Source organism: Tinamus guttatus, unplaced genomic scaffold (genome assembly GCF_059628265.1).
Source record: "Tinamus guttatus ecotype Peru unplaced genomic scaffold, ASM5962826v1 Tinamus_guttatus_pri_ptg000674l, whole genome shotgun sequence".
Classification (NCBI taxonomy): domain Eukaryota; kingdom Metazoa; phylum Chordata; class Aves; order Tinamiformes; family Tinamidae; genus Tinamus; species Tinamus guttatus.
Window position 1 is genome coordinate 3,250,022 of NW_028289208.1, and position 13,153 is coordinate 3,263,174.

Here is a 13,153-nt window from a genome sequence, read left to right on the forward strand (position 1 = left end):
TCAAAATTGAGCATGGAAATAAGAAAGCTTTTCTGATATGCTCAGGCGTCAGGAATAGAGGACCAAGTTTCACAGATCTTCAGCAAAGCAGCCAGGCTGTGGGTGCTCGTACCCTTGAAGTCCTCGCAGTCCCCTGCCGTGGAGAATCCTGCTCCGGGCTGACCCCTCGCGTGTGAGCGATGCCGTCGTCTTGCCAGCTTCTGCCGCGAGGTTTCCGAGCACGGGGCTGCGAGGAAGCCGCGCGCAGCAGCGGGGGGCAGCGAGAGCAGACTCGGGTGGCCTGCGAGGGCACCGCGCCGCTTTTCCTGAGCTCCCTGGAGGCTACGGGCTGCCCTGGCCTGCCCGAGCTTCAGCCCTCAGAGGGGAGTCCTGCAGGAAGAGCCCAAGGCCCTTCCTGTGTCCGGGCTCCTGCCGGGCCCGTGTGCCCGCGGCCGGCCTGGCGCTGCGGGCCCTGTGCTCGGCACCGTTAGCCTGCGGCTTGGGCAGCCAGGAGTGGGACCAGCGGTGGCTGTCGGAGCTGAGGAGCAGCCCCGAGCTGTGCTGTGCTCTTCATCTCCAGTCTGTGGCTGGAGATGACCCAGCACAGGCACGTCGTCTTCAGCATTTGAAACTCTTCAGGTATCATGAGTTGAAGGTGCTGGGGCTGTTCTGGGTTGTGGAGTGATGTGCCACTGGAAGCAAACAGAGGGAGAAGGGCTTTATTGTTTCTTCCCTCTCGGTAGCAGTTTGTGGGTTTTGTTTCGTTTTGCTTCCTTATACGGTTTTACACGTGATTTGTGAAGTCCTCTCTGATTTTAGTCATATGAGAGAGCAAGGAAGTGACACTATTCCTGGCACTTTGTTTGCTGTGTCCTCATGATGTGCTCCTAGGGAGCCTGTCAGCTGCTCTCATTTTCTTTATCTGCCCTCGTGTTTGTAATTTCTTTATTCTCCTGGCATAGGGCGGCGTATGCCAGCTCCTCCTCCCGCTCCCGTGGCCAGATGCCGGTACTTTGGCCGGCGCAGGGAGGCGGTCGGCAGTGCCCCTGGCCGCAGGAGGCCGAGGACAGCCAGCCCGGTGGGACCACGGCGAGGAGGTGATGGAGGCGCTGCCCTGGGGCGCCGGCCTCGCGGCCCTGCTCCTGAGCGCCGCGGCGGCGCGCGCCCTGCGCGCCCTCCTGGAGCACTGCTGGCACTGGTGGGTGATGAAGCCCATCCCGGGCGTGAGCCCCTGCTTCCCGCTGCTGGGCAACGCTCTGCTCCTCGAGCGCAACGGGGAAGGTAAGGGCGGCCCTGCGGCGCGAGGCCGCTTGAGGTCCCCTAGGGGCTGCGGATGAAATACGGAGGGAAACGGGATGGGACGTGGGGAAGAGGAGCGGAGTGAAGAGCGGAGCTCTGTAAGTGCAGGGTGGTTGTCACAGATGAGGTGGAGATCCATCTGAAGGTGGATTGCAGGTTTCTAATGGGGCTTTGACTCACCTTTAATTCTTAATGATACAGAACATGAATGTTGCAAAACTTTTTGTTTGGTTTGGGGTTTTTTTTGGCTGCTTTCACGGGAAGTGATATTTCACAACACAGAGGCCTGAATCCTCAGCGTGGCCATTGCCCGTGATCCAAGCCAGGCTTTTAATTTGGAAGAAAGCAAGCTTTTTTAAGCAATAATCTTCCCCCAAGTGAGCATGCACGAGGGACTTTGCATGCTGAACTGTTAAGCAGTTTGCAGAACCAGCTGAGTCTTAGTCTTCTGCATAAGGTACAAAATAAATTCCTGAGTCTTTTCAGTATTTACCTCCAAGCAAATATTTCTGTGTCAATGGTGACAAATGATACTTTCCTTTTGCCAGGTGCTCCAGAGGGAATAAGCATGGCAAACATTCCTTTTCTTTTAAGCACTCTGCTTTGAACAGGAGCACATTTCTTTCTGGAGGAGTCTGGGATAGGCGGCAGGTTCCCCTGCCTGTGCTGGGGGAAACAGCAGCCACTTTGGAGCGTGTTTGATGCCTGCGCGCGCCAGCCTGCGCACCCTGAGCACACGCACGTTTCCATCGCGCTGATCCTTCAGAAATGAAGGACTGCTCCTGAACTTCCAGGCAAAGCCAGAGGAGAGGATTACTGGGTCACGGAGTGGGATGAGGACAAGAACGACACAAGTGTGGGCACCCACCCGCACTGCCACGCGCTAGCCCAGGTCTCTGCCTGTTCCAGCAGGCACCTCCAGGCAGCCTTGTTCCCTCCGGATCCAACCCCGCTCCTTCCCAGCTACAGCTGTTTGGAGAAAGCAAGGGCAACCAGAGGCTGGCTTGCAGAAGCATAGCAGGGCCACAGAATGTGCTTATGAGGCTGACTCTGGGCTGCTCTTTTCTGAAGGAACATCCTTTCTGTCCCCAGAAAGCAGTGATGGAGACTTTCATATTCTGTCCAAAATCTAATTCCCTTGATTAGCAGTCACATAGCTTCCAAGCTTTACTTAAGCCCAGGACCTTCCTCCTTCGTATTTACTTCTGTAAATACGAATGAAGATTGTGGTCCAGCTTTTTCATCAAAAAAATGTAAAAGTTAAGAATTTTTTTTTCTGTGGGGGGGATTGTATAGTAAGAAGTAAAATGTTGTCCACCTGATGGTTTTATTTATCGATATCTATATACAAACTCCTGTGTCTCCTACCCAGAAAACTTGTGAACTTACATCATGGTCATGTTAGAAAAAAAAAGAAAGAAAAGAGCAAAATAAATAGATACTATAAAGCATTTTGGACAAGGTGTCATTAGAACTTGTGCTTAAGACTAGACGATGCACTGCCTTGTCTGGGTATCCGTTAGGAAACAAGCGCTGAGTATGTTTCCCCAGGGTTTAGGGGTCTTTGAATTGCCAGTTGTACAGAGGCTTTGGAAGGAGTCATTTACCCTTTAACCTGGTTTCTCAAGGATTTAATCTCTGAATATCCTGATAACAGACACCACCTCTGGAACTGCAGAATGAACCTGCTTGTCTCCTAGGATGAGATAACTGGGTCTGTGAACGAGGGAGAGCAATGGATGCCGTGTACTTTGATACCGCAAGGTCTTTTACAATTACCTCCCAGGATTTCCTTATAGCCAAGCCAGCAAGATACGGATAAGCAGATGATGCAGAGGGCACAGAGCTGGCTGTACTGTTGTACTCAGCCTGTGTGGAGTCCAGCTAGCAGCCGGAGCGCTGCTGGGATGTGCGGGATCTCGCAGGAGCTGCTCCTGTGCCAGGGTTATTTAACATGGTTATTACTGAGGGACAGGGCAGGCTCTCTGCACACAGGGCCGAGCGGAGGTGAGCGGCTGGTACCCGAGGGAAGGCAGGGTGTTATTCAGAGGGACGTCGCCAAAGATGTTTCTCCAGTTTGTTAAGAAACTCGGAGTTCAACAAAAGCAAGTGCCAGGTCCTGCCCCTGGGCTGGACAGGACATGGTGGTGCCCTGGAAAGCAGATTTACAGAACAGGGTCTGGGCTCCTGTGGGCACCAGACTGAAACGGGGATAACAGTTTATCCTGATTCCAGCAGGAAATTGGGCTGGATGAGCCTTGCAGGTTCCTTCTGACCTAAATGACTCATTGAGCCTTCGTGTCCTTAGAGGTGAGGACATCCAAACTGCCAGATCCACACAGGCCTCGTGCTGGGTCATTTCTCCTTCAGTAAGTTTTCCAAGAGGGCAAGAGTGGAGTCTAATCCTGGAAGCGTCTGCCATCGGGGCCTCTGCTGCAAGTGCAGATTGTCACTGATGGCTGGGGCTGCCAAGGGGTGACAGCGTGTGCGTGGCTGCCACTCAGGTGAACATCGATGCCAGGGCAAGGGCTCCAGAGGTTTCCCTCAGGGGAGCAGCTATCCCAGGGTGGCCGTTTCGAGGGATCCAGCTGTACACGGCCCTGCCATCACAGTGTACTGCGGTGCTTCCATGTGCGTTACAGACCCGAAGGAGGTCTGGGGTAAGAAAAGGCTCCATGTCCTCTTTGGATAAGCAAGTGTCTTAATGCAGCATTTTGGCTAGTGTCAGCTAAGGGTAAATGTGAACACACCCTTAATGACCTTGATTTAATTCAAGCTATTAGAAAGTAGTGCAGAGGTCGTCCCTTGCTGCAGTGCTCTGACACCTACAACAAGCTGGAATGCACACATAAACAAGTAATGCTGCAATACAGCTAATAAATGAGTGCAAAAAAGGCAGCTTGGTTTTAGTAGCAAGGTAACACTACAGCAAACATTGTTTTAGGGCATATGAGAAAAAACAGATCAAGCAGGAATTCTTCTCTATTCAACAAGTGCTTTTATCTGTTTTAATTTGTTTTCACATTCCAGGTTTTTTTAAACAAGTGCAACAGTATTCTGAAGAATTCAGGAAATTACCACTATTAAAACTTTGGGTAGGACCGTTACCCCTACTGGTCCTGTATGACCCTGACAGTGTGGAGGTGAGTGTGTTTGCTGCTTCTCTACCTCTCCGATTGCACTGTCGCACAAAAGCAGTGCCCAGTCTGCTAGAGATGCCATATTTTATGTTAAAAAAAGGGAACAGGGGCCTGCAAGGATGTTGAAATGACACTGGGCGTTATCCTATGACAAGTTGGTAAAGAAAGGATGAAAGCGTGAAAGAGAAACCCAGTCCCGGAAAAAATCAGTGCAAAAGACAGGGTGCAAATGAGTGCAGCAAATCAGTATGTTTGATAGAAAGAAGCACGTCCTTCAGCTGTTTTTTAACCTGTACACAAAGTTTTGCTCCCCAGAGCTGACCTGACTAGTTGATAGCAGGGCAGACTGAACCACTGAAATGGAGATAAAAGGTTGTGAGATGGCTGTGGTGACAGTGTGAGTGACTGTCTTTTACATAAGAACTCAACTGGCCTTCCTTTATCCCCCCAGGGTATGGGGCATTTCAGTGCCGGGGGGGCGGAGGAAGCATGAAGCCACATCAGCTGAATTAAGCTCTCTCCGTCTAACAAGAGATGCTTTTTACCCTCCCTTTCATTTCTGACAGGTCATTCTGAGCAGTTCGAGGCACATAGAAAAATCCTACATGTACAGATTCCTACAGCCATGGTTGGGCACTGGACTGCTGACGAGGTACAGTAAAATGCAGGTGCAGAGCTGGCTTTAAAACTAGCAGGGTGTTTCATAGGAAGAGTGCTTGGCGGCAGGGCTCTTGAGTGCAGTCCCTGGGTAGAGACACGGAGGTGGCAGATGTAGAAGTCTTATTTCTTGTGGTGATCTTGATAGCTATTTAGTACCTCGTATCTGATAACAAGATTTTGGTCTGATTTCTTAGCAGCTTTTCAGTTGGGAGCGGGAGGGAGGGATTAGTGCCCTTCCTTGTCTGATGGGTAGTGAAAGGTTTTCTTCCTCCTTAGTGAAGGGCTAGTGTTGTAAGAGTCAGCTGTGACCCCAGGCTGTGGGAAGTCCTGTTTCGTTTGCCCCCCCTAAGCATGAAGAGTGGTCATCGGTAGCGAAGGGCAGACGGCTGAGGTCCCTTGTGGCCAAAAAGGCACGTGCTCCCCGTTTCCATTCTGTCCTAAAGGGAGTGTTGTCTCCAGGAAGGCTTCCAGAGGTTGTGGCTTTCTTGTGCTCGCAAAAACGTCAGCTATTCCAGCTTCACTGAGCAGCGAGCTGAGATGCCTGGGGAAGAAGCATCCCTGGCAGATGCAGGCAGCTGCAGGTGGAGATTTGCAGGGCAGATGGGAGGAGCTGGTGCTTTGATGCAGGCTGCTGCTGTTGTCCGATGGACAGACACCATCAGCAGCAGCGTGGGGTGTTGGCTGTGCAGTGGCGGGAGTCTTGTCTCCAAGCTGATGTTTTAACACTTCCCTCTGAATTATGCAGCACTGGAGACAAGTGGCGGACACGGCGGAAGATGATAACTCCCACGTTCCACTTTGCAATCTTAAATGACTTCCTGGAAGTTATGAATGAACAAGGGAGTATTTTGGTGGAGAAACTTGAGAAGCACGTTGACAAGGAGCCGTTTGATGTCTTCATTGATGTCACTCTGTGTGCTCTCGATATAATCTGTGGTAAGTCCTCTTTGCTGTCGCGGAGGGGCTGTGAATGCTGAAGCTCATGAGCACAACTGCTGCTGTGAGACAGCCTCCTGTGAGGGGACAGCTGAAGAGGAAGGCCCTTGCTTCCCACGCGGATTTGCTTCCGCGCTCCCTTTTCCCTCACCCTGCCAGCTGCTCCACACTTCCTCGCCAGGAGGGTGAGCTGAGCTGCGTGGCAGGGCAGGGGCAGGTGTCCAAGCGAGGCTGCGCTGAGGAGCTGCGGTCCCGCGTGTGCAAATGGAAAGCTACGGCCTGGAAAGGGATGGAAAGGGATGAAAGCGTTTGCCTGCGGAAGGGGGTTTGGAGGCGCTGAGGAGAGGCTCTGAGCACTGTGGGGACTCTCCCTGTCACTGCCCGCTCATGCACCCGTGGCCACTTCCTCTTTGCAGAAACTGCGATGGGCAGGAATGTGGGGGCTCAGGAGAACAAGGACTCGGAATATGTCCGTGCTCTTTACAGGTAAATGGAGACCTTCCTGGGCTGCTTTGTAGCTGCGTTGGGTTTGATCCTGCCTATGTCAGAAGTACATTTACTGTCTGGGGAAGTGTTGATGGGCACAGGAGGAGGTAGAAAGCCAAAACAGCCAGAAAACCTGCTGCAGTTCTTGAGACTCCTTCTGGGATAGGCATATGCAAAAGGAATCTGAGGCTGTGAAGAGGGTTCGGCTGCTCTTCGCTGGTTACGTCAGTTAATGTTACATCATTATATCGGTTACACCAGTTACTGTAACCACTCATTAACTATTCAATTAATTATTGCCTTTGGAGGTAAAAAGTACTGCAGGTACTACTGGAGGCAGAAAGTGTTGCAGGTCAGCAAGACCGCCAGAGTTGGGAGGGTGCTAGTTTAGGCAGCTAAATGTTAAAGCTTAAATCACTGCTCTTCTGCAGTGGTATTTACCCTGTTCAGACTGTATGCAGCTGGTCGGGGATGAGGAAAAGCCACGGTCTGTACTGGTGCTACAGTGCTGCTTGAAGCCACTGTAGTGCTGCACTGTGGAAGGTAGGCAGCCCCTTTGGGCATCTGACTCCTTCCCTTTTTTGCGGCATGTTGGGACAGATCTGTTACATGAAAAGGGGTAGGGTTAGAGGTTTGATTCCTGCACATGGCGCTGCAGGACTTCCCGAGGGATGTCTGAGGTCACAGCACAGGTGCTTTGGAGAGCCAGCATCTTTGCAGGACGTGGTCAGCGCTCTGGATGTGGAGAGGAGCTGAATAACTGGAAAGGTCTGTTTCAAGAAGATTCTTCCTAAATGAGAGTTGTATGATCTCCTCCTCAAAGATCACTGCATTAAAGAAGTAGTTCATTGCGATGCTGAAATGCTGGGACAAGTACAGAAATTTGGGGATGGTCTAAAAACAAGAAGCAAAGACAAACAGCTTTCCCATCATGTCAATGTGCTTAAACCCACAAGTTATGTTTAGTTCTGGTATATAGAAATATATATATATAGTGGATTTAAGTTTTTTCAAGGAATATTACTTAATGTAATTACTGTGCTCCCCTAGGATGAGTGACCTAATCCAGCAGCGACAGACGAGCCCTTGGCTTTGGCCTGATTGGTTATATATGCTGTTCAAAGAAGGAAGAGAGCACAAGAGGAATCTCAAGATCCTTCACAATTTTACAGATACAGTATTAGCCTCTTTCTTTTCATGGGGGAGTCTAGCTGATAGAGAACCTCTACACTACGAGAGATTTTCCCTAGGGGCAATGAGGTTTCCCAATGTGCGTGAATCCTCATCCACGTAAATGCACTTGCCTTATGTCTGTTAGTTTGCGGCAATAGTAATTAGCTAGTTGAAGGGCTCAGGTCTGCTGTTCTGAGAAGGCTGGAGATGTTAGAAGCTCTCAACCTGTCTCTGGATCTTTAGCCTGGGAAGAAGACACTCAACTATTTCTCCGATATGCTGGTTTTTAATTTTAATTTTAATTTTTTTTATTGTTGAAATAAACCTCAGTGATGTACACTGACTGTGTGCATGTGCTCCATGTCTCCTATGGCTAACATAATGTTCTGAATCTCAGGTCATTGCAGAAAAAGCTGCAGAACTTGAAAACCCCAAGCAAGGGAAATGGGATGCTGATGGCAACTGTGAAGGAAGTGGCCCCCAAAAGAGGAAAGCTTTCCTGGATATGCTCCTGAGTGCAACAGATGAAGAAGGGAACAAACTGAACTACAGAGACATTCGGGAGGAAGTGGATACTTTCATGTTTGAGGTACTCATGGGAGCTGTTGTGGGTTTTTGTTTTGTTTTCTGAAGCTGAGACTCGCCATTTACCCACTGTGCCTACTACTTATCTCCAGAGGTTGCTTTTAGAAACAAGTTGTTTTAGCCCTGGAAGCACAAGAGTTGATGACGGTATGAAATTACCGTGACGTGCAGATTTGTCAAAGCAGGGAATGACACAATGTTGTTTCAGAAAGGCAGTAGCTTTAGATCCAGAAATGTACACCCTGGTGCTGGGAAACACACGAGCAGTCACTGCCTGGGTGAGCAGGCTTTCTCATGCAAGCAGGTGAGCAAAAAGAGCTTAATGGCCAATGTGGGCCATGAACTCCCAGCTCCTGCCCTAAAGCTCTTTTGTACTAAAGCTCCTTTGTACTAAACTTAATGGTTTCTGTGTTTCCCCTTGCATTTTTATTGCCTCTCCTCATATTTTGTACCTTGTCAAGTTGGCTTAGGGTTTTTCTTTGCTCTCCTGGTCTGTCATGATTCTGCATTCCTCTGCTGCTCTGTAGGGAGATCTGGAAGGTCTCGGCATCCTGAACTTCATTAGGAAAGTGCACCCTTTTAGTACCAAAATCCTGTGCTAGAAAACTTTTCCCTTTTCCTGGTTCCTCATTTGTCTCTTTTCCTTTTTCCTCTTTGTTTCCCTTACCTTCCAAGTGTTTGTACAGTGCCGAGGGCTGCATTTTTCACAGGAAAACAAAGAACTCTTCCCTTCTATGCTCCCCATACTGTCTCTCATGCAACTGTTCTCGATAGTTCTGTGAGGATTGCAGCTCGTGTCTTGTATCCACTGCAGACAGCCCAGGCCTTATGCTGGAGATGACACAGGAACCAGGCAGATGAATGTAGGTCCACGTTGCTTGCAGGGGAGTTCGAGCTTAGCCTTTGCAAGAGCTGTGGGGAGAGAGTGCACAGAGAGAGAAAAACTCTGACTCGGAGAGCAGCAGGTGTCAGTCACGGGGGTTCCAAGAGAGGAGCAGCCGGAGAGGGTCCTCATGTGGGACAGAGCGCGAAGGAAGGGCTGCGCCAGCTCCCCCAGCGGAAATGGGAAGCTTCCCGGAGGCAGAGGAGAGGGAAGCAGGATGTTTGCTGGTTTGATTTGAGCACTTTTTTAGGGATCACTGGTCATGTTATATCTTAATAATCTATGTGATGGATAGAGTTCTGTGGGCTTGACTTTTTCTTTTGGGTGTCGGACTACTGAGCGTGCCTTTCCCTAATACCTCCATGCCAGAGTATTTACACAGGCTGCCTGTGCCCAGGAGTAGTGTTGACGTGAACATATTTGTGATTCTGGACTTCTAGGGCCACGATACAACGGCAGCAGGAATGAATTGGGCGCTGTACTTACTGGGACATCATCCTGAAGTCCAGAGGAAGGTTCACAGAGAACTGGACGAGGTGTTTGGTACGTTTCCCTTCCTTCTTTACCGGGCTCGAGAACGTCTGGTCTTTGTGGGGGGAGCAATGGTATTCGAGGGGAGCACGTGGTGTTGACAAGAGATCCCAGAAGGGGCCTAGAGTTATTGAAAAAGGGATGTGTTGCTCTTATTGCCCCGTTCATTTGCTTTTTGGACAGGTAAGAGCGAGCGTCCGGTCACGATGGACGATCTGAAGAAGCTCCGGTACCTGGAGTCCGTGGTGAAGGAAGCCCTTCGGCTCTTCCCGCCGGTTCCGCTCTTTGCCCGCAGCTTGCGGGAGGACTGTTATATCAGTGAGTAGGAGCATCCCGAGCGCCTGTGTTTGCCGCTGGGAAATGCAGTCGTTCTGAGCAGCTGTGTGTCGAGGTTGGATCCTTGCTGTTGTGTTGACTCTTTTCTCTTGTCTTTCCCTTTCCCCCCCTCAGAAGGCTACCAGGTACCGAAAGGCACCAATGTAGTTGTTGTAACGTACGCGCTGCACAGACACCCGGAGATCTTCCCCGACCCTGAGGAATTCAGGCCCGAGCGGTTCTTCCCCGAGAGCTGCAAGGGGAGGCACCCGTACGTGTACGTGCCCTTCTCGGCTGGACCCAGGAACTGCATCGGTGCGTAGCTGCCCGGCGGCCCCGGGCGCGCCGCGGTGCTGCCCGTGCCGCGCCGGGACAGCAGCAGAGTGGGGCAGAGATGAGGGTGCTGATGTGCTTGACGGTCCTCTCTGGAAATCTGCGTGCCGTCTCCCCGTGCAGCTGTGTGCCTGAGCTGCAAACACCTTCTGTTTTCTCCCAGGGGGTTCTTTCTTTCAAGGGTCCAGTGTACATTAAACTGTTGCCTCCTTCCCACTGCCTGTGCAGCCTGGCAGCAGGTTCGAGGGATGCTGTGTCAGGACAGCTTCTGGGATTTCTGGTGCTTGGTGCCAGCAGGACAGGCCACTGTGGAGCAAGAGCAGGGAGTCCTGAATTCGTTTTGCTCTGGAAATGTATCGTGTGTCTGATGATGATGTCAGCTGGCTGTTCCAAACATGCAGCCTGCAGCAGAAGCATTTTTCCCCCTTTTTTTTCATGCCTCAGCTGCTCTCCTGTTCCCACTGGTCCCACAGCTTGTGCTCTTCAGTGAATGGGCATGCTAGCTCTTCAGGTCTCAGAGACACTTTATACTTTCATCAGTGCTAAAAGTTAGAGGGATCATTGTTTACATTATAGAATATACAAAAGGATGAATATATGAATTTCCCCTGTGCTGATCTTAAGTGTAAAAGGTGAATATTCAGGAATTGTCATACATTTTACAAGAATATGTACTGTGTACACATGTGTATAGCCATCCACCTGCACACGTTATAAAGAGGAGCCAGCAGAGGACAGACAGCACTGCCTTTTTCTGCCCCTTTCCCACAGTTGGCACGAGGTGAACTTCCTGGGCTGTGACATTCTTCCCGTTTTGTTTACCTCTTGTTGAAGTTGCAAAGCTGACATTAACACCTCTTTTGCTGCCCTGTAATGTGTAGGTCAGCGCTTTGCCCAAATGGAGGAGAAAGCCCTCCTGGCCCTCATCCTGCGGCGCTTCTGGGTGGAATGCTGTCAAAAGCCAGAAGAGCTTGGACTGACCGGGGAACTCATCCTTCGGCCGAACAACGGCATCTGGATCCAGCTGAAGAGGAGACCAAATTTCCAATCCTAATTCAAGGAAATTCCATGTTATTTTCCCCAAAACTGTTTAGGTTGCAGAATGTTTTTAAATTGCATGTTTTGTTGGCAGCCCAGTTAGTGCAGCTTGTGATCTTTTGGAATGATTGTTTCATCAAAGATGATGTTGTGACAGTCCTGAAGTGCTGTAGTCTTCTAATGAATGAGAACTTCACGTTCATCTTTAAAGTGCAAGGCCTTGTTTACTCAGATGAATTGCAACAATGCGAACGAAATGAAATGATGGGGTGAGGAATTAAGCAGATTTTACTGTGTTAGTCAAAGCTTCGGAACAATGATGAACTGCTCTTACTTTTTAGGATCCTGCAGGCAATGCGGAGAGATTCTTGTTAGTTGCTGTTAAAGAGGAGAAGAGGCCTCTGAAATTTTCTGGTTCTGATTCAGAAACAAAACACGCTCAGCAGCTCTCTAAGAAGTTAGTGACGACAGAACTTTCTCATTTCTTCAGCACGAGAACAGCACGTGTGTTATGCAGCTGAAACATTTGTTAACAGTTTTGTTCACTACTTCAACAGCCTCAGTAGGAGATATTTGTTCCTGTGTTGTCAATCAGAATGCATTTAACTCATGGGAACAACTGTCGGATCTGCAGGGTCTTGTTTGTTTGTTTGTTTTCTCCTCCTTTCTTCCCCTCAAACAGCAGCATGTCTCCACCAAGGCTGCTGTATCCCACTGCACCACCAAGGCAAGGAGACGCGCGATTCACTCATTCAATAGAATAAAGGTATCATAACCCCAATTTGGAGTCACAGTTAGATGTCTCCCTGCGACATTCACAGCTATTGAATAATTTCTTCCTTCTTCCCACATTCTACTTTATGAAGCTTGTATTTCGATGGAGGAGAAGGCAACCACACAACAGACAACAGCAGATAATTGTTAAAGATCATATTTTCCTGAATGCTCTTCTCGTTACATTGGTACTATAATCACCTTGATTTAACCTGTGGAAACACGTGAGAACGTGGCCTTAATCACTAAGCTTCAAGCCAGGCCTCGTGAATTTGAAGGCTCCTTGCTGTAAGTAGGTGACACTTGGGCGTTGGGATGAGCAGGCAGAAGTGAGAGCTGCCACAGTTCATACTGCAGTGCTCCACCTCTAACGATGAACGCGTTACCACGTAAGAAAGACACAACCTGTGCTTACTGCCTCTTTGATTTCATACATTCTTTTGTCTTTTGTGCACTTCTAATAGCACAAGGCGGCTTAATGCATAACATAACACTGTACTTCATAAAATATCAGAATAGAAAGAAAATATTTCCTATGTTTTCCAAGTAAATTTCTTTTTCACTTCGTTTTCAAAGGCAATTTTTATTTTTTGGTAATGGTGAGAAGTTCGTTTCACAGGGTTGACTGTAAAACTACTTTTCTTTATAAAAATATACCTTTCTGAGACTACTTTCTTATGCTAATACATATTAAAAAATGACTCATCTTTTGTTTTCCCAACAGATTCTTTGGTAAAGAATTAGTTAAAACTTCTGGATCCTAGGTGAGCCTTTGTAGGAGCAAAACTTGCATTCAGAATATATTTTCTCAGGCATTCAGTACCTGAAAATTGGAATGGCACCTCAAGTATTTTGTTGAGCCCTGACTTTAAAGTCAGGATTTTTAATACAAATAAAATCTAATATCAGTTTCTTCTTTTCTCAGATCAATTTTTGTACAGTTTTTTAAATGAACAAAACTGTAGCATCCATTTCCATTTGGAAATAATTTTTGTGACACCTGTCTAAAAGTTATGCTTGT

General features: G+C 48.9%; 1 protein-coding gene across 1 annotated transcript; it reads left to right on the forward strand.

The window, feature by feature from the left end:
* The first annotated feature begins 1,079 nt into the window (after positions 1-1,079).
* Positions 1,080-11,414, forward strand: CYP4V2 (cytochrome P450 family 4 subfamily V member 2). Its single transcript, XM_010222674.2, has 11 exons — positions 1,080-1,260; positions 4,309-4,421; positions 4,985-5,070; positions 5,824-6,014; positions 6,431-6,500; positions 7,551-7,677; positions 8,071-8,262; positions 9,582-9,684; positions 9,856-9,990; positions 10,123-10,302; positions 11,202-11,414. Exons 1-11 carry the CDS (start codon positions 1,080-1,082, stop codon positions 11,372-11,374), a joined length of 1,551 nt encoding a protein of 516 aa, XP_010220976.2. The 3' UTR covers positions 11,375-11,414.
* Positions 11,415-13,153: the final 1,739 nt, after the last annotated feature.